This window comes from Zootoca vivipara, chromosome 1 (genome assembly GCF_965207765.1).
Source record: "Zootoca vivipara chromosome 1, rZooViv2.hap1.1, whole genome shotgun sequence".
NCBI lineage: Eukaryota > Metazoa > Chordata > Lepidosauria > Squamata > Lacertidae > Zootoca > Zootoca vivipara.
In genome coordinates, this window is record NC_142582.1 from 23,013,065 (window position 1) to 23,033,989 (window position 20,925).

Genomic DNA, 20,925 nt, shown 5'->3' on the forward strand with positions numbered 1-20,925 from the left:
CTGTAGTGGCTTCTCAGTGATCCAGTTACTTTGATCAGGATGTCAATCATCTCTCAGAATGCAATTTACCATTAAGAGGGTGCAAAAAAGAGAGAGAGTTGCTCATCATTTTGCAGATGCTAAGCTGAAGTTCTCAGGCGAGTGAGAAACAAAATGTTCATTTTATGCAAATAAACAATGCAGACTTCTGTCATCTTGGAGAGGACAGGCAGTTCTGTATCTCTTTGCTAAGTATCTTCTTAGATATTTGGAGCAGCTAATCACATTCACTCTTGATATAAGTCACAGAGTGTAAACAGTTTTAGGGGTGCTAAATTATTGCTGCAGGAAGCGAAAATGAAACTGGAGATGGACACTTCTCAGCCCACGCAGTTTAGAATGCTGAAAGCTGTATAATAAGAGCCTTCATTGTTCATTATGTATAGATAAATCCTCCTGCCATCTCTGTTCACTGGGTTTGCTTGGTTTCACAGAGCCTTAAAAAAACACCCTGTTTGTGCAGAGATTATTGTGTGGCAATAGAAAAAGTGTGCACATGTTCTGGGAAGTGGTTTTCAGTTAGCTTATACATTTATAGCCTTTCTCTAGATTGTTCTGATAGGCAGGGCTGGCCTGGTCATGAAGCAGACTGCAACAGCCACCACGGGTGGCAGAATCCTGTGGGATATGGCCCCTACCCAGGAGAACCCATGGAACAGCACAAGCAGGGGAGAGGAGGGAGGCTATTCTGTCCAGAAGCTGAAATGCTTGCCTTGCAGAACGATCGCCTTAGCACGATCAATATCGTGCTAAGGCGATCGTTCTGCAAGTCCTCCCATTTTCAAGCAACAAGTTCCAAAATTCTACAGTCCATGTGCTATGTCTTCTGCTTCACAAAAATGCATTAGCAAACCCTGCTTTCCACCTACCAGAGCCAAGTTCCTAGCATTGACAAGAGGCTCGAGGGTCTGAGGTCTCGGCAATCTCAGCCCAAAGATCTCTGGCCGGCGGCTAGACTCACAGACTGCAGTTTCATCTGTAGGCGTGCCGATTACAAGCACGAAGCTGGCGTACTTTTGCAAAAAGAGATGGCGTAAGGGATTCCTCCTAGATCTTTAGCACACTGGAAAATCAGTGCCCCACAGATTTATGATTTGTTGTAGGCAAGCTGGGATACTTTGTCCGCACTGAGTTCTCATTGCTGTAAAGTCCATCTCTTCACTTCAGTGGAGGGAGCAGATAAATCACGGCTTCTATTTGCACCCCAGGCTCTGGATTCAAATGCTTCTGGTGTTTTTCCTGAGTAATTCATTAAGAGTAGCCCCATTACACACACACACACACACACACACACACACACACACACACACACACGTTGGATGCATATCTCGCACCCCATTTTGAAGCAGATGATTCACAGTGACAGTTATTTGGATGCAAGAGGACATGGGGGCACAGACTCTGGGAGTCGCCTGGCAGCCATAGTTCGTGCATGTGCACATGCTCCCATGCGCACCCACAGAGAAAGAGAGCAAGATTAGCCAAACCGCAAGTTGCATTATATAGTATATCATATGTTTTTATTCTTTGAAATGTCGTTTGTTTACGGTACTGTACACAAAAGTCCATGCTGAAGGTAAGCTCTGGCCCTTATAAAATATCTTAAAATGCTTCTCTCTCCCACCCCACTCCCCACCCCCAAATCTTTTGCATAACTCCCACCCCAAATTAAATAATCTGTACTAAAACTGCGCAGATCTGCTATGGCTTCCATGGCAACTGGCATCTGTTATGACTTCTTGGTATTATCTTATACCATCCCTGATATTTTGGAATGTACCCAGTTCAAAAAGTGAGAGAGGCCTGGAAAGAAGAAGAGGAACTGCTATGGCATGCAAAGTCACTATGCTGTCCTCAATATAACAGACAGGTTTTGACTGAATTATCTCCTCAGTAGTGCCCACAGGCCATTTGCCTGTGGTTTATGAGCAAGTTAAGATCACGTACCCCAATCATTGGTAGTTCTTTTATCTCTCTATGTATATATATATTTTTAAAAAACACAATGCATTTTCATGGCATATCTATCAAGATAGTTTTGAACAACATACATATAAAGCAGCCTTAAGGAGGCAATTGGCCTATCTAGCCTAGTAATGTTTACTCAGGCTGGCAGCAGCTCTCCAAGACTGTAGCCAGAGGCCTCGCAGAGCTCATTTTTAAACTGGAGGTGCCAGGGAATTAGATCTGGGATCTTCTGCATGCAGAGCACATGCTTAACCAGCAGGCAATGCCTCATCTGCTAGAGCCCAAGAAGGGCAACACTTTGATATTGTGACCTACTGCTATTTCTCTACCTTTAAACAGATCATCTCTCCCTCTCTCTTAAAAAAAGCTGTTTAAATAAAACACCTGCTCCCACCACCTAAACACAGAATGGTGTCAACAATACATTCACTGCTCATTCTAGAGGCTTTTCTGCGACTCCTGAATTTTTCGGCACAGCTTTTCGGAATCTCTCTCCCGCACTTTGAAAAAGAAAAGGACCCGCATAAATGCAGACGCGAGCGTCATTATGCAACGGGGCTGCGAGAAGGAAAGGCGGTGGCTGTCTGTAGCGACTTCAGTTTGGTATGCCAACTGCACCCCTCGCTCATCCACAAGCCGTGGTTATGCTTTCCACCCCAAGCAGGCTTGTCCAGAAGTCTCTGCTAGCCAGTCAGTCTTCAGCCCATATGGCAACATTCATTCATGGATTTCAAAGGAAATTGGCTGGAAACGCATTCCAGCAAAGCTAAGGGTTGCAGGACCAGAAGAAGGAATAAAATAACTCCACATATCCAGTGCTGCTATTAAGTGCCTTGAGTTACCAGCTCAGAGCTTCGTAGTGTTTAATGTTTGAGTATCCATCATTGTTGCGTCTATAGATAGGATGGTCCAAGTATGATTTGGCACGGAAGGTAACAGCCTCGTGGGGAATGGAGATGTCTTAGTGCTGTTCATCCTGCAAATAGAAATGGAGGAGGGAGAAGGCTGAGATTTGTTGTTGTGCGAAACTTGAGGCATTTAACTGTGGAGTAATGAAACTGAACATTTTGAAGGTTACACCGGAGAATGGACCACACACTGAAGGATGCTGATTTTCTCAGTGTAATTGAGTAGCATCTGCTTGACTGAAGAGCAGATTTTTTAAAAAATCGAAAGGTATGTCACATGCTACAACAATAAGGACATGAAAGCACAGTGGGCTATTTCCAGGAGTGGTGAAGCTATGGAGGGCCCCCTCCCAAGGTTAGTATTGATGCTGTTTACCTGGGCAGAGCTAAGCCAAGCAGGATGGTGAAGAAGGCAGTAGCACGGGAACAACCTCACCATCACCACTGTGCCCTGTCCCAGTCCTATTCAGGTAAGCAGCAGCAACACTGGTGTCAGAAGGGAAACTCTGTGGCTTCATTCCAACACAGGCAGCACAACTGGCTATGGGCAGAATCCCACATAGCACCAAGTGAACTTTCCTGCAACAGACTGACCTCTCCTCCCCCCGTGCACCCTCTAAATCTGTTCCACGGGTTCCACTAACCCTGCAGAGCAGATTCGGGGAGGGTGAGAGATGCACACACAGAGCGAAGAGAGGGAGAAAGTCCCATGGCCCAAGCAGAAAATCCTTGCACTAAGGTAGGCGAACAGAGCCCTATTTCCTGTTTATCTCCGAAGTTTTGAAAATGTGAAAGTTGCAGTGATGAATTGTAATGCCAGAAAAAGGTCCCTGGTACCACCTCTTCCTCTTCTCTCCCAGCCTCAGCAAACATGAGCAAACTCCACGCAGTGTCGTCGGTTGTCTCCTCCTGATTCAAGGCACTGCATTGGCAAAACTGGCCCCCACGGTCAACGCTAACTTGCCTCATGGGGATATTTGGATCCCAAGCAATTGAGATACCGTATGTGTCTCTCCCGCAACCAGACTTCCTTCTCTTGGAGACGCTCCACCCCATTATAAAACTTCATGAGGCTTCTTCTTTTAATGATTCAGATAAAACAGTCACTCAGATACAGAAAACAGAGCGATGGGATGCAAACCCTGTAACGTGACTTGGAGCCGTTTCGTGACCACTTGGCAACTTAATTCTCAGGGCTCGGTTGCAAGATCAGGTAGGAAAACAATTACCTATCCTTCTCAAAACAGCAGAAACATTTGAGGATGCAGCTCATCTAGTTGCGGAGCAGCGTCTTCTTCTTTTCTTCAGGGGTCACTTCCACGGTCTTATTGAGGTTAGGCTCGCCTGGAAAGAAAAACAAAGCTTTTTTAAAAAAAGAAAAGTCTCCACATATGTCACGTGAGCCAGCTATTATGTGGCCTTGACTGTCTAAGTGTGGGCAAGCAGTTGAAATGCTGGACTATGTCCAGGGAAGCCAGGGTTGGTTGAAATCCCCAATCAATCATGAAACTTCTGGGTTGGCCTAGGGCCTCTCAGCCTAACGCACCTCACAAGATGGCTGCAAATGGCGGGGGTGGGTGGAGAACTGTATAGGCCACTTAAATTCTGCATTAGCCTTGAGAACCAGGAGATGTAGACACAGTTAGGCACATCTATGCCACAATTCTAGACACGTCTACTGGGAAGTAAGTCCCGTTTGAGCACAATAGGGCTGACCTCCCAGGGTGGGGAACCTCTGGTCTCCAGGCCTACTTAGGTCCAGCAGAACTCCCCATTTGGCCCATAGGCCATATTGGCCAAGCCATGCCTACCTGCCATCATATATGATGGAGGTTTTCAACCTTTTGAGTCCACGGCTCCCTTGATCAACTACATTCTTTCTGCAACACCCCTGTGGGGCTCAGGAGTCAGAACTGACAGGCTCTCACCCTTTTTTGAATACCTTCCCTTGTGGTATGGTCCCTCAGTCTCCTCTCCCCTCTCCTTGGGAGTACTCTGGGGAGCCGCTGCTGCAGCCCCTGGTCTCTGAGCTGCCCTCTCTCTGCCCCAAAGAGAGTTGCCTCCTCACACTGCCCCACGGGGACCTGGGACTTGTCTGTCCATTCCCAACATCAAGGGCTGGTGGACTGGCTGGCTGGGCTCCCTCGCCTGCTTGCTTGCTTACTCCGAGGCCACCTCAGCTCCTGGCAGCCAGCACCCCTTGACCAGCCCCAGAAGCACCGTTCACCTGGGAAGCTTGCTGTCAGGGCTACTGCAACAAACAGTTGTGCAAGCCTTTGGGAGGCAGATACACAAGAGGGCATCAGAGGAGGGAGGGAAGGAAAGAGGGACAGAGGCCATTGTTGCCCACGGCACCCCTGACCATCATTCAAGGCACCCCAGGGGACCACAGCACACTGGTTGAAAACCACAGATATATGACATCAGGTGTGAAGCAGGCAAAAGCCTGACCCGGCTAAAATAGATTTTCAGGTGCCACCAAGAGGGATGGGAGAATCTGCCAGTTTTAGGTTCTCTCCAGTTCTCATTTCTCCAATCTTAAATTCAGTTCTCCACAATCCCACACCAATTTTCAATTTATTTAATTTAATAAGTCCTCCTGAAAACCCACCAGCATTTTAGTTCAAATTTATCCTAATAGACACATTTATATATGCAATTTTGCCTAACATAGATATCTTTGGAAAGCAATTTCCCGTTATCAGCGCTGTCTTTAGCATATGTGCTGCCGGGGTGCAAAGATCTGCCCAGCGCCCCCAAATTTAGTTTAGCCCCCCAAATTAACTTTTATTATGCTTATGTCAGACACCACGCTCATGCCTTATCTCTTGTTTATGAAAGAAGGGAGGAAAAAGAAACAAACTTTTTTATTTACAATACACTTATACTTAAGTATATGCCGCCACCACACTTAAACTTATAAGTATTGTTTAGGCACCTACTTAGGAGAAACATCAGTCGTGTCAAAGGTGCCGCTGACCCCGCTGCCGCATAGCAGCTCAATACAATACGTAACATAATATTTTGATGTAAGAGTTAATTTCATGTGCACGGCACTGTTGTGAATGACAAGCGCCGCCACTGGAATGGCACGTCTTTGGTAAATGAGCACACAAAGTCGAAAGTCGTTTAGTGAAACAGTCGGTATACATTTCGGTAATACCTAGGTATATATGTATTTTGTTTTCCTAGCTTGATCAAAATTATTTATTATTTCATAACAGGTAGATAGTTAAGAGCTTAGGCGGCTTCAGTGGCGGGCGCCTGGTGCCCCCCAGAATTTGGCACCCGGGTGCCCCACACCCCTTGCATCCCCGGGTAAAGATGGCCATGCCTGTAATATAATGCTCTTTTATTTTGTTAGTTTCACTAGTGTGTGCATTTTATGCATGTTTCTCTGGCATATTCTCTCCCGGCTCCCCCCCCCCCCCGAAGTTGGCTATTCAAGAAGTTCAAATTCTGATGGATAGCTGTGTTTTGGTTCACATACTATTTCAGAAAGTGTGAACAGGTTTGCCTTTAAACAAGAACAGAATCAGATTTCTCCCTAAACACTGATTTCTGATGCCTGCAAAGCCCTGTGAAAAAAGAATTTGCAAATCCTGAAGATCAGCTAAATGGCAGGTTTTGAGAAGCGCCTCGCAAGTGGCTCTGCAATGGGGTCATGCAGAATGCTTTGCAATGGGCTTCGCCAGACCCAGCAATCAGCTGATATAGTTGTACAGGATTGCAGCTTCAATTCTCGTTGATGATGAATCCTTCACTTTCTCCCACTGAAATCAATAATATTTTGTATTATTGATACAAAATAACATGTCCAGACCCAGGATCCACTTTTAACCCAAACATGCATTGGGGGGCTCCATTTCTTAACCTATTAACATATATTTGCATGATGGTAGGGCCCCTGTCATGACCCACTTTGGATCAGGCTGTGACCCACTAGCAGGTCCAGATCAAAAAGTGGGGAAGATCACAGCCATTTCCCCCCAGCAACTCAATCTCCCTTTCCAAACTCACACTTAATACCACTATAATATTAACATAAAACGTAAGACGTAGAATTCTGTTTACAGGCATTGCTTTTCCTACAGATAACATAGACAAATTCCATCCCCATCAGAATGTCGGCTGCAGTTGGTTTCATTAGTTTTAATCCAAGTTAATTATCACAGTGTATGATGAAGGGCTTTCAAGCTATTCCCTTTTCCCATTCCGTACTAGCAAAGGAATGTTCCATATTAATGAAATGAAAGCTTCTACATCGACTTTCCATATTGGAGTGCATCCTGTTAAAATCATGTAAAATTAGCAATGGAACCTGTTCTTTATTTTTCAGTACAAATGACTTGGCCCATGGGATTCCAATGGTATTAAGTGCCTACAATTAGTGGGACGTGCTATAATAACAGGCGGAGGATTTGCTCAGCCAGAAAAAGAAACCAGCCCTCGCTATTTACTTAGAAAAGGTGAGCATTACTTTCCCAGCAACCTTGGCATTCAGCAAATAAATAACAAGTTTAATAGAAGTTTAATATCTTTTTTTTTCTTTTTCTTTTGGATGCTTCACCAAACGTTTTATCAGAGATTTAAAAATCAAGGCCCTGCCCAAACGTGCTCATGATCACATGTAATAACTGATAGCCCTGGAGGGGAATGTGTGGATTCCAACCCGCGTCAAAATATGCACTCAGCTATTTCAGTGGAGCCCAGAAAGGCATTGCAAGGAAAGTATAGGGAAATGTGAATCCATGTGCCTGTATAAATCTGATCTCCAATGCTGGATCTTTCATTCTGCAGCTATATCATAGAATCATAGGATTGTAGAGTTGGAAGGGAGCCCCAAAGGTCATCTGGCTCAACTCCCTGTAAAGCAGGAATCTCAGCTAAAGCATCCATGACCACCCAACCTCTGCTTAAAAACCTCCAAGGAAGGAGGCGATAACTCCTACTGAAACCAAGGAAAGGCTGTAGCACAGTATGCAAAAAGGAGTCTAAAACCCTGTATATGCTCAGATGCACAAATGAAGGTGTTGTACATCTGGCTGCTTCAATAGAGCAAAGGGGTAGGAAACCTGTGCCCCTCTGGATGTTAGTGTCTCCAGTTCCCCCCAGCCCCAGGCAGCATGGCCGACAGTCATGGATCATGGGAGTTGTGATCCAACAGCATACGGAGGGCTACATCCCTTCAACAGAGGAAAGTGGAGTTGCGTGCGTTGATGAAGATCTGCTTCCTATCCTGAAATGTCAACCTGAGAGGCAGGAGTGAGTGAGGTGTGGCTGGCTCAGGGAGAGCTGTTTCCCATAACACAGTGGCAGCAGCAGTGAAGGATAAGCGAGGCAGCCATGGAGCAGAGGCAGGTGGCATTGCCATCAGTGGCGGTGGCTGGAACCTGAACCACACCAAGCCAAGACACGGGGAGGGGGGGGCAATGATGCCAGAGGTAGGAGGCCAAGCAGACACAGCACATGAAGCTGCGGTACAGGGGCAGCCCACCAAAGGTGCAATCCTACTGCCTGCAGGGATCCGTGCAAGGAACACCCAGCAGGACAGAACTCTCCTACTCTCTGCAGTGTGGTTGCGGGCAGCAGTGGAGGAAGCCACTCAGTTGCCTGGGGCGGCACGCCCAGGAACAAGGTGAACCACCCATGGGGTGGAGCACACTGCAGGCCTCTGGAGTCTGCCTGCCTCCTCCCACTTAGCCGCCCTACAGTTGGGGGGGGGAGGCAGCAGACGGACCGTTTGGGCAGTGTGGAGCATGTGCAGTCCCAATCCACCAGGTCTCTCCCAGGAGACACGCATGACTTGGGCGTGCTGCAGGCCCCGCAGTAAGCACCACCCAGCATTTTCTCACTCCCCTCAGTGGCCCTAGTTGCGGGGAGGCAGAGAGACGCAGCATCTCCTTCCCTGCCCCTCCAAACTGCATAGGGTTTTTAATGCTCTGATTAAACATTAGCCCTTACCTCAAATTAAGTTGGAGATGGATCTGGGACAGGTGTTTTCCAGGTTGACCAGAATTTATTAACATCTAGATACTAACAAACTGCCATTAGTGATTTAGAAATCTCAGGGTTTTGGTGGTGGTGGTGGGTATTTTAGAATTCCCAAGCAACAGTATAACTCGTTGCTCATAGTTGAATCTGGCTACATTTTTGTATTGGCTAATTTCTTTTACATAGACACCTATTAGTCTGTGCATGCTTGCATAAGGTGCAATCTGTTAACTGCAGGGTTGAAGACCTTATTTTAGTAACTATGACTGAACGGGGATGGAACAAATATGGTGGCACCTCCAAAATCCTAACAACCCACACAACCACAGCAGCCCCGAATGATATGCTCAGAAGTGGAGAGAGGGAACAGCGCCAATAAAAGGAGAAGTGGCAGATGAAACTGATGGAATATGCAGAATTAGAAATTTTTATGAATAGAATGAGAAAATGGGAAGAGGGAGCCTTCAAGAAAGATGTGTTTGTAGAATATCTGAATAATTATTGTAAGCAGGATAAAACATTAGCAGGGTTAGAGCAAATTCAGTAGTTTAAAGTAAGGGAAGATATAATGAGAATGGGGATAAAAGAAAATATATGGAGTAATTGGGATATGGGTAACTAAAAGGAACCATGATAGGGGAGAAGAGAAGTTGATGGTTATTTTGTGGTTATATTGATTTGAATGTGAAAATCTGTAATGGAAAATAGAAATATCAAAACCTGAACAAAAGCCATCCGAGGAATGCTTTCTGATGTCCTCTTACCATTTAGCGGAGCACAAGGTTTTGTGTCTTGCTGTACATCTGCAGTCTCTTTTCCATTCAAAGAATCCTTTGGTGAGATCTCAGAGTCAGATGGTTTGGGCAGGGAATTGAGAGAGTGCACTTGAAGGACGACAGAGGTACGGGACAAGTCCACAGATGGCCTTTCACCACCACTTTCCTTGCTCTTCTCATTTGGTGTCTTCGTTGCCACCTCCTCTAGCAAAGGGTCTGTGGCATGTCGGCTTTGGCCTTTCTGTTCCTTTCTCTCCCCACCAGCTTTTGGCATTTGTTCTTCTACAGAACAGTAACAATTTCTTTACTAAATTCAGATTGTAAATTATTTGCAGGAATAATAGATTAAAAAACTTTTTGAAGAGAATTATCAACGACGATCAAGCAGGCTTCTTTCCATGGAGGCAAATGTATAATAACACAAGAATGGTGATTAATATATTAGGAATATTTGGATATGAGGCTTGATTTAAAAAAGCTGCACTGCTGCTGGTGGATGCCGAAAAGGCTTTTGATAATGTGTCTTGGAGATTTATGGAGAAAAATATTGATGTAATGGAATTAGGAGAGAAAATGGGATACGACATAAAAGCGATATATAAAAATCAAAAAGTCAAATTGATAATAAATAATGATTTATCAGAAATGTTTAATATTTCTAAAAGCACCAGACAAGGCTGCCCGGCCCGCTATCCCCACTTTTGTTTATAACTACATTGGAAACATTATTCAAGGTAATAAGGGAAGAACCAAGAATAAAAGGGATCAAATTGGGGAATAGATCTTACAAATTAAAAGCATTTGCAGATGACTTCATCATTATGACAGAAAACCCAACAGAAAGTATAACAGAAGCAATAGCAAAAATGAATTAATTTGGACAGGTTTCGGGTTTCAAATTGAATAAAGATAAAACAAAATTATTAGTGAAAAATATGAACGAACAAGAAAAATTAGAGCTAGTAAATAAGACAGGGCTAATGATAACAAAGAAAGTTAAATACATAGGAATCTGGATCACAGTAAAAAAACATAAATTTATAAAATGATAACTATGCCAAAACATGGAAAGAAAAAATAAAAGACCTGGAAATTTGGAATAGGTTAAATTTGTCACTCTGGGGAAGGATAGCTAGGTTCGGCTGGTACAGTTATCTGGGATATAATAAAATTAAAATCCACAAAGGATTCCTCAATCACATAATAAGGAAATCTCTATTTACTGTATGGGAAAGAAACAAAAAATTATTAGAACCCCAAACCCCTTGGTGGTTGTCACCAATAGAAGCAATAGCAGTAAAAAAGAAAAATATGGACATTAATAGGCTAACATATAAAGAAAATTTAGAAGAAGAAAATAACCGATTAAAAAATAAAAATATATGAAGAATTAAAGCAGGCAGGTGTGAACTGGCTAGAATATTACCAGTTAAATGAAAATTTTAAATCAGACAAAAAATAAATGGATTTGACACAAAGATATCAGATTTAGAAAAAGAACTTTTATTAAATAATAAAAAGATATTATAAAAAACATACAGATTATTACTGGACTGAAACCTTAAAGACGAGGAGGTGAAGGAAGTGATGGTGAAGTGGGCACAAGATTTTGGTTATCCAATTGAGATGGAAACATGGGGGAAATTCTGGAAAAAAAGACTTAAAATTCACTGCGTGCTATCTGATAAAAGAAAACTTTATGAAAATGATTTACAGATGGTACCTGACCCCATCCAAATTAGCAAAAATATATAAAAATAACAACAATATGTGTTGGAGATGTAAACAAAACGAAAGAACTTTATCCATATGTGGTGGACATGTCCCTAAATCAAAAAAAAAAGGGACATTATCTATGAGGAACTTAAAAGAATGCTAAAACACACATTTTTAAAGAAACCTGAAGCTTTCCTAGTAGGCATTCTAACGATAAGCATCCCAAACAAAAACAAAAGTGTGTTTCTTTATGCGACAACAGCGGCTAGAATGCTAATAGCAAAATACTGGAAAAGTGATTTAATACCTACAAAAGACGAGTGGCAATTAAAGTTGTGCAAGTATCTCGAACTAGCCAAAATGACAGAACTAATAAGAGATCACACAGGCAATAAGGTAAAAAAAGGAATGGGATTGCTTAAAAAACTACCTGATAAAATACAGTTCCAAAAATACTTGGTTGTGCTTAGATTAATTTCACAGATACATTGGAAAAAACCGATTTAAATAAATCAATACAGAATACTTGTTATTTAAGAAAAGTGTCGAAGCCGCAAAGAGATTGAGGGACATCAACCAACATTCCGGAACAGAAAGAGACAGTAAAGAAAGAAAAGAAGGATTACAAATGTAATTTCTTTCTGGGAACCTGGTGTGTAGAATATTTAAATTACTGTTTGTATCCTTTGAACAATTTTGTGTATTTGATTAATTCTCCCCCCCCCTTTTTTATTATTCATCATTATTCATTTTTCTCGTTTTTCTTTTTTTCTTTATCTTTTTCTTTTCTTTTTATATTTTTACTTTCTTTTATACTTTTCCTTTTTAGTTTTGAATATTTGGATGTAATGTTTCCTTCATGCTTTCTTTGTAAATTTTTTAAATGCACTAAAGATTTTTTTTTTTTAAGTAACAAAACACACAGAGAGACAGGCAGGCAGGCAGGCAGGCAGGCAGGCAGGCAGACAGACAGACAGACAGACAGAGAAGGTTTTATGTCATAGAGTGAGATTTTCCCAGGGTGGGGGGCCACACAATCTGCGACTGACCAAGCCAAATACAGCCCAAGCAGCTCTATTTGATAGCCCATCAAAGACCAGTGGTGCCATCTAAGGGGCCGCAAGGCCCCCCTCCAAAATTTTCAAGAGGGGGCCTCCCCCCCCCTTAAAATTTCACAGCGACCATGTACATGCCATGTGTGCTCACTCACACATGTCACTTGTCCATGCACTTGTCCATACTCACGTCACTTGTCCATGCACACAGCCTGCTTGCATCACATGCTCAAGGTGCAAGATGGACACACGACATGTCAGCACGTTGCGTGCATGCGTGTCATCAGCCCATCATGCACCGTGTGTCACATGTCCCTCGGCGCCGGCCCCCTCAATCATGGGAACAAGCTGGCGCGCATGTCAAAGACCTATTAATGCTTCTCTTCCTGCTTAGGATGGCAAAAACATGGGGCAGGGTTTGTCAAAACTTGGCAGGCCTCAATATGTGGCTAGTAGGCTGCGTTTTGCTTGGTAGGTCGCAAGAGTTTTGTTCAGTTTCAAGGGATCTGACCTAATTTGTAGTTTCCAGACTGATTGGGATACATCTTACAATTGGATTAAACTGTTTTCCAAATTTTGCAATTCAGTTCAAGCTGATCCCCGATGTTTCTCGGAATACCAGTTGCTACTGGAGGCGGGGACAAAAACAGTAGGGAAGGGAGATCGCCTTCACATTCTGCTCATGGGCTTCCCATAAACATAGAATTGTAGAGGTTGAAGAGACCACAAGGACCATCTAGTTCAAACCCTTGCAATGCAAGAATCTTTCGCCCAGCGTGGGGCATGGACCCACAACTTTGAGATTAAAAATCTCATGCTCTACCAAAGTTATAGCAGGCAGAACACAGCACTGGACGGACCTTTTTGGTCTGTTCCAGCAACATGCCTCCGCTTACATTCTTTCATTCACGCTTTATCCTTTTGAAAGCAAGCAACCTTTTCACTTGGACTTTGCTAACTGCACAATGTCAGTCAAAAGTAAACTTCAGATTCTCATCTCTTATATGCAATGGTCTATCAAGACACTTATGGAAAGGACAGCACTGTGAGAGATGGTGTGGAAATCTGCCACCTAGTGGTGTGAATGCTGCAAGTGCAGCAGTGATGCCCATCAAGGGAAGAGCAGGTTGTCTACAACTTTAGGACGAAAAATACGCACAGATACACATGCACAAAAAAGGTGATCACCGTATCTTTGTCTTTCTCGCATGCACACGCCCATTTGTGTGCTCACAGTGTTTTAAATGTGTAGTAATTTTGCAAGGAAACTGTCTTTGAGCGCAGAGGAACGCAGATACTCTGCTGCTCACGAGTGAATGAGCCAATGGGGTGGAAATGGAACTCTGACAAATGGAAAACGTACCTTTTTCTGCTAACTCTTTCCACCTGTCTTTGTTCTCGTGTATGATCTGAAACAGGCAGTCTTTAAAGCTTCTTAAGTCCACAGTGGTCAAAGAGGTTTCTGAGAGAGTCCCGCCAATACATCCGATGCTTTTAACATTTATCCTTCTGTGTACCTCCATGGTGGATCCTTCAGCGATGTCACTAGAAGAGGGGGTGGATTAAAGAACTAGATTAAAGGCAGAGCAAGACACTTGGGGGGCACAGACAAGTAGACAGGACAGTACTACATTGTAGCCTGAAACTCAGCCTGGGGTTCTCCAGATGCTTTTGACTACAGCTTGCATCAATTCTGGATGGCGTTGAGGTCAACAATCTAAAGGATGCCAGGCTGTTAAAGGCTCCCATAACTGATGCAGGAATATCCCCTACACCAGGCATAGGCAACCTTGGCTCTCCAGATGTTTTGGAACTACAACTCCCATGATCCCTGACCACTGGCCCTGTTAGCTAGGGATCATGGGAGTTGTAGTTCCAAAACATCTGGAGAGCCAAGGTTGACTATGCCTGCCCTACACGGAAGAGGGTGGGAAGGGCAACGAGGCATGGGCATTAGGGTGGTTCATAAAAACTTTTTTTTTAAAAAAATATGCCTGCTCCAACGGTCTTCTCTTACCACACTAGGGATTATATAGCTATATTTGAAATTTCATGCATATCAGTTAATATCTTCACCCTGCTCCACTGAATTGAAATTTCAGCCTTCACGACATAGGAAAAAGTAAACAGCTATTTTCATGGAGGAGGGTCAAGATATTAACTGATATGCATGAAATTTCAGATACAGCTATATAGTAATCCCTTTGAAGCAGGCATTTTTTTTAAAAAAAGTTTTTTTTATGAACCGCCCTAATGGGCATAACCAGGATTTTTTTTGGGGGGGGGGAGTGGGGAGGACACTCATCTGTCATCCCCCTCCGTCTGGCTCTGCCTAGCAGATTCGGAATGAAATGTCTCAACAACAGTTGTTTTAAATTCCTTTCCTTTGACCCCAAAGTGCTCAGAGAAATCCGTCAAAATCTTTCTACAATTTCTACTTTTATAGTTAAGTATTTTTATTTGTTTACTTGGTTTAGGGGATGGCAGCTGCCCCCTGTTCCTCTCCAAGCTATGCCCAAGTGCAGAAAGCAGCTCTGTTAGGTTTGTTGTTCTTTGCCACGGCGATACAATCCTATGTATGCCTGCTTAGAAGTCCCATTGAGTCCCACGGAGCTAATTCCCAGGAAACTCGGCATAAGAATGCAGCCTAAACTAACTAAAAGGACACTAGTTGGACTTGGAGAATTAACAGACACTTTTAGACCTCTGTTCCTTGCCAAAAAGGGGTGCTGGTTTATTTATGTTTATATGCCCTACATTATATGACCTCAAATCTTCCTATTTCTACTTTGGATCTTGAGACTGTGAGATGCCGCAAAGCTATTTTGAAACAAAAACGTACAGTATTTTGCTAACATAACAAGCTTAATGGCTAAAAGCTAAATTCATAATTTGCTTTAGGGCAGAGAGGAAAGAGCCTTGAAATTATATGTGCCCACCTCCAAGCAAATCACCCCTCCATGAAATTTCCTGAATAATTATTTGAGCATCAGCTCCTTCAAATATAATGATTTGTATTCTACATATACACAGTCGTTTCCTGAACAGGATTTATATGCTGTCATGTAACACAGCTGCACCTCTTGCCACTAGATGGCAATGTTATATTAGAGTAATTTCGATTTTCAATAATAATATAAATTAAGGGGGGTGGACTTCTCAAACCTTAGTGCTGTCGCGAAGGAAGGACTTGCAGATTTTGACGCTTCCTCTATAAGAGGATAAACTATTTTTTCCATGGAGTCAGTAAGAAGAGCAAATGTTGGCTTTACTATGAAATCTATGAAACCTGCAGGGCGATTTGGGAGTGGGGTGTGGAGAGAAAGAGAGAGAGAGAGAGAGAGACGGAAGAAAACATTGAGCGCCTGTCCATTCTTTGTACACTTAGTAAGTAAATGCTAATAGAGCTTTGTTGAAGGCAAATTTAAGAGTTTTAATAAACAGCTTAATTAAAAAGAAAATCCAGTAAATGTACATAAAACAGTAAAATAATTACCATCAACACAGAGATAAAATAAACATAATCTATACACAGGATTTTACTTTCTTGGGCTCCTTGATCACTGCAGATGATGACAGCAGTCACAAAATTAAAAGACGCCTGCTTCTTGGGAGAAAAGCAATGACAAACCTAGACAGCATCTTCAAAAGCAGAGACATCACCTTGCCAACAAAGGTCCGTATAGTTAAAGCTATGGTTTTCCCAGTCGTTATGTATGGAAGTGAGAGCTGGACCATAAAGAAGGCTGATCGCCGAAGAATTGATGCTTTTGAATTATGGTGCTGGAGGAGACTCTTGAGAGTCCCATGGACTGCAAGAAGATTAAACCTTTCCATTCTGAAGGAAATCAGCCCTGAGTGCTCACTGGAAGGACAGATCCTGAAGCTGAGGCTCCAATACTTTGGCCACCTCATGAGAAGAGAAGACTCCCTGGGAAAGACCCTTATGTTGGGAAAGATTTAGGCCACAAGGAGAAGGGGACGACAGAGGACGAGATGGTTGGACAGTGTTCTCGAAGCTACGAACATGAGTCTGACCAAACTGCAGGAGGCAGTGGAAGACAGGAGTGCCTGGCATGCTCTGGTCCATGGGGTCACAAAGAGTCGGAAACGACTAAACGACTAAACAACAACATATACAAGAATGCATGACTTAATTATGTGACCCGATAGACTTGCTGGAATAAAGGCTTCAGCAAGTGCCTACAATTAGGTGTGCTAGCCTAACATATGTGCTGCCACACAAAAAGATCAGTTTCTCACAAATGCACAATGGACATTATGTGGCATTTGGTAACAGTGCAAGCTCTGCACATGAAAGCATCTGTGTAGTGTGTGAGTGTTCAAAACACTTGTATTTTGGGCTTAATCCTTACAACAACGGCAAGGCAGCATCAGTTGTATTCCCACACCCTCCTTATTTCAGAGGGCGAGGCTGAGGTATGGTGGCTTGCCGAAGACCACGTGGTTAACCCGTGACAGAGGTGAGATTCGGTCTGCAGTTCTCTGCCTGCACTTACCTAGGAGAAACTCTCACTGAAAGCAACAGGATTTACTTCTGAACATGCATACATTGGATTGCACAGTCAAGCTACACACTTTGTAAAATGTCCCTTGGTCCTGATAGGCTTAGACACAATGTTCCACCACCGGCTCTCTGTACAGATATATATTTATAGCAACTACATAAACAATATGAGGTCCATATGGGTAAGGGACAGGTGTGCAATAAAATAAATGTTGCAAAGCTATCACATCCTGAATCTAATGCATTAAAGTTGCAAGACCAAAGGAGTACACAAACACACACACACACACACACACACACACACACACACATGTCCTATGTTGCCCACAAGGTGAAGGCAAGGATAAAAAAGGTTGACATTTAATATTTACAGCTTTCAATTCTATAGTCAAGCCAGTATTCTATAACCCTCTCTTTTAAGGTACCCTTAAGATGGAATCCTAATCTCGTTTTCCTAGGAGAAATCCTCATTGAATTCAATAGGACTTCCTTCTGAGTAGACATGATTAGACTTGTGCAGCTAGTTGTTGGAATAAAAAGGAAATACTCCCATGGTCCGATTGTTGAGCAAAAATGATCACTATTTAGTTAATTTACCTCCTACCCTTACGTCCCTTATGAATACACAGTGGAAGTGAGGAACAGGTTTAAGGATTTAGATTTGGTGGACAGAGTGCCTGAAGAACTATGGATGGAGGCTCGTAACATTATACAGGAGGCAGCAACGAAAACCATCCCAAGGAAAAGGAAATGCAAGAAGGCAAAATGGCTGTCCAACGAGGCCTTACGAATAGCAGAGGAGAGGAGGCAAGCAAAATGCAAGGGAGATAGGGAAAGATACAGGAAACTGAATGCAGATTTCCAAAAAACAGCAAGGAGAGATAAGAGGGTCTTCTTAAATGAGCAATGCAAAGAAATAGAGGAAAACAATAGAATGGGGAAAACCAGAGATCTGTTCAAGAAAATTGGAGATATGAAAGGAACATTTCGTACAAAGATTACCATAATCAAGGACAAAAGTGGTAAGGACCTAACAGAAGCAGAAGACATCAAGAAGAGGTGGCAAGAATACACAGAGGAATTATACCAGAAAGATATGGAGGTCTCGTACACCCCAGGTAGTGTGGTTGCTGACCTTGAGCCAGACATCTTGGAGAGTGAAGTCAAATGGGCCTTAGAAAGCACTGCTAATAACAAAGCCAGTGGAAGTGATGATATTCCAGCTGAACTATTTAAAATTTTAAAAGATGATGCTGTTAAGGTGCTACACCCAATATGCCAGCAAGTTTGGAAAACTCAGCAATGGCCAGAGGATTGGAGAAGATCAGTCTACATCCCAATTCCAAAGAAGGGCAGTGCCAAAGAATGCTCCAACTACCGCACAATTGCGCTCATTTCACACGCTAGCAAGGTTATGCTTAAAATTCTACAAGGCAGGCTTAGGCAGTATGTGGACCGAGAACTCCCAGAAGTGCAAGCTGGATTTCGAAAGGGCAGAGGAACCAGAGACCAAATAGCAAACATGCGCTGGATTATGGAGAAAGCTAGAGAGTTCCAGAAAAACGTCTACTTCTGCTTCATTGACTATGCAAAAGCCTTTGACTGTGTCGACCACAGCAAACTTTGGCAAGTTCTTAAAGAAATGGGAGTGCCTGATCACCTCATCTGTCTCCTGAGAAATCTCTATGTGGGACAAGAAGCTACAGTTAGAACTGGATATGGAACAACTGATTGGTTCAAAATTGGGAAAGGAGTATGACAAGGTTGTATATTGTCTCCCTGCTTATTTAACTTATATGCAGAATTCATCATGCGAAAGGCTGGACTAGATGAATCCCAAGCCGGAATTAAGATTGCCGGAAGAAATATCAACAACCTCAGATATGCAGATGACACAACCTTGATGGCAGAAAGTGAGGAGGAATTAAAGAACCTTTTAATGAGGGTGAAAGAGGAGAGCGCAAAATATGGTCTGAAGCTCAACATCAAAAAAACCAAGATCATGGCCACTGGTCCCATCACCTCCTGGCAAATAGAAGGGGAAGAAATGGAGGCAGTGAGAGATTTTACTTTCTTGGGCTCCTTGATCACTGCAGATGGTGACAGCAGTCACGAAATTAAAAGACGCCTGCTTCTTGGGAGAAAAGCAATGACAAACCTAGACAGCATCTTAAAAAGCAGAGACATCACCTTGCCGACAAAGGTCCGTATAGTTAAAGCTATGGTTTTCCCAGTAGTGATGTATGGAAGTGAGAGCTGGACCATAAAGAAGGCTGATCGCCAAAGAATTGATGCTTTTGAATTATGGTGCTGGAGGAGACTCTTGAGAGTCCCATGGACTGCAAGAAGATCAAAGCTATCCATTCTGAAGGAAATCAGCCCTGAGTGCTCCCTGGAAGGACAGATCGTGAAGCTGAGGCTCCAATACTTTGGCCACCTCATGAGAAGAGAAGAATCCTTGGAAAAGACCCTGATGTTGGGAAAGATTGAGGGCACTAGGAGAAGGGGACGACAGAGGACAAGATGGTTGGACAGTGTTCTCGAAGCTACGAACATGAGTTTGACCAAACTACGGGAGGCAGTGCAAGACAGGAGTGCCTGGCGTGCTATGGTCCATGGGGTCACGAAGAGTCGGACACGACTAAACGACTAAACAACAACAACCCTTACGTCCAGAAACTCAGGCTGGGTTTATGCAGCAAAATCCTGCATTTACTGAGAAGTGCCACTGAGTTTCACGGCACTAAAACCCAAATAAGTGTTTATTGGAGTGCAGCAAGATTAGCCTTCTTCTTTCTGTTTCCTTTAAAAATTGGGTTGCATCCAATTAATGGTCATGATCCAGTGTTTTTGATGGGCCTACTCTGACTGGAACTCAGTTGAGTATAGGTGATATGTATTCAGTGGTCTGTGTTTGCCTGAGCTTGAGTCTTGACTAAGGATTCTGAGCCCCTGTGTTCTGATTCGATACATGATATCCAATCACAGAACATTTCAGGATTTGGGCCTCTCTTCCATTGGCCCTTAAACTCTGAGTCATGATTCACAGCTTGGAAGTTTAGACAGCCAATCACGTTGGGAGTGGGAGTGGCCCAGGACTTCAGAAACATATATAAGCAGTTGCTTTGCCTCTGTTGTCCAGTTCTGCTAGTTCAATAAAGGTTCTTGCTGTTATCACTGTGTCTTGTTTCATGGGAACCCACCTATACTTCAATAACCTATTGCATTTATGCTCCATGAATTGTTTCCACACTTTTGTATATTGCCCTGGAATCTTCTGATGAAGGACAGTTAAGAAATATTTCAAATAAATACATAAAGATCAACGGCAACACTACCTTCTAAGAGGAAGGTGTGCCTGGAGCCACTGGCCCAAAATCACAAAGCGAACTTTGCCATAGGGGTGTGGGTGGGAATATGAACCTGAAGTTCCCTTGCCCACGCCAGAGTCCTTGAGCCAGATCATCATCCTGTCTCTTGACATGGAGCCCTCCTTTGATCTAGCACAGGAAATCCATGCATGGAAAAAACACACCTGTACACCCTTCTGAGCACAGTCTTGTGCGAGCCAAGATGGAGCTCAGAAACATCTCATCTCTTTGACAGAAGAAGCCCTTGCATGCTGCAACTTTTACACTTCCTCCTACAAGGGATCGATCTTGGAGCAGGGTCTTTGAGTCTGAGTTGATATTCCAAATTACTGTTTATTATTCTGTGCGAGTATTATTTCACAATGCGTTAGCAGCGTTCTGTCAAATCAGTGAATGGAACAAGCAATATCCCTGGGAGACAGAACTCAACCCACAGCTCTGAGATGTCAGTATCGAACAATGTCTTCTTGAAAAATGCTTGTTGAGGCAAGAAATTACGCAGAGAACAAAGCATTATCCCCCGCTGAGAACTGAACAGGTAAAAAGAGAGAGAGAGAGAGAGAAACACCC

General features: G+C 43.3%; 1 protein-coding gene across 3 annotated transcripts in view; it reads right to left on the reverse strand.

The window, feature by feature from the left end:
• Window positions 1-1,534: 1,534 nt before the first annotated feature.
• The window catches only part of PDE1A (phosphodiesterase 1A), a 143,688-nt gene continuing 124,297 nt past the window's right edge, over window positions 1,535-20,925 (reverse strand). For 2 of the 3 annotated variants that reach the window (XM_060280453.2, XM_035133613.3), the window contains exons 12-16: window positions 15,622-15,745; window positions 13,820-14,001; window positions 9,674-9,967; window positions 4,145-4,259; window positions 1,535-2,983 (exon numbers count right to left, since the gene is read on the reverse strand). In XM_060280453.2, the coding sequence (XP_060136436.2) occupies window positions 4,189-4,259; window positions 9,674-9,967; window positions 13,820-14,001; window positions 15,622-15,745 (671 nt within the window). In that variant the 3' untranslated portion in view covers window positions 1,535-2,983; window positions 4,145-4,188. The remainder of the gene's footprint in view (window positions 2,984-4,144; window positions 4,260-9,673; window positions 9,968-13,819; window positions 14,002-15,621; window positions 15,746-20,925) is intronic. The other variant, XM_060280461.2, reaches the window with a different exon arrangement.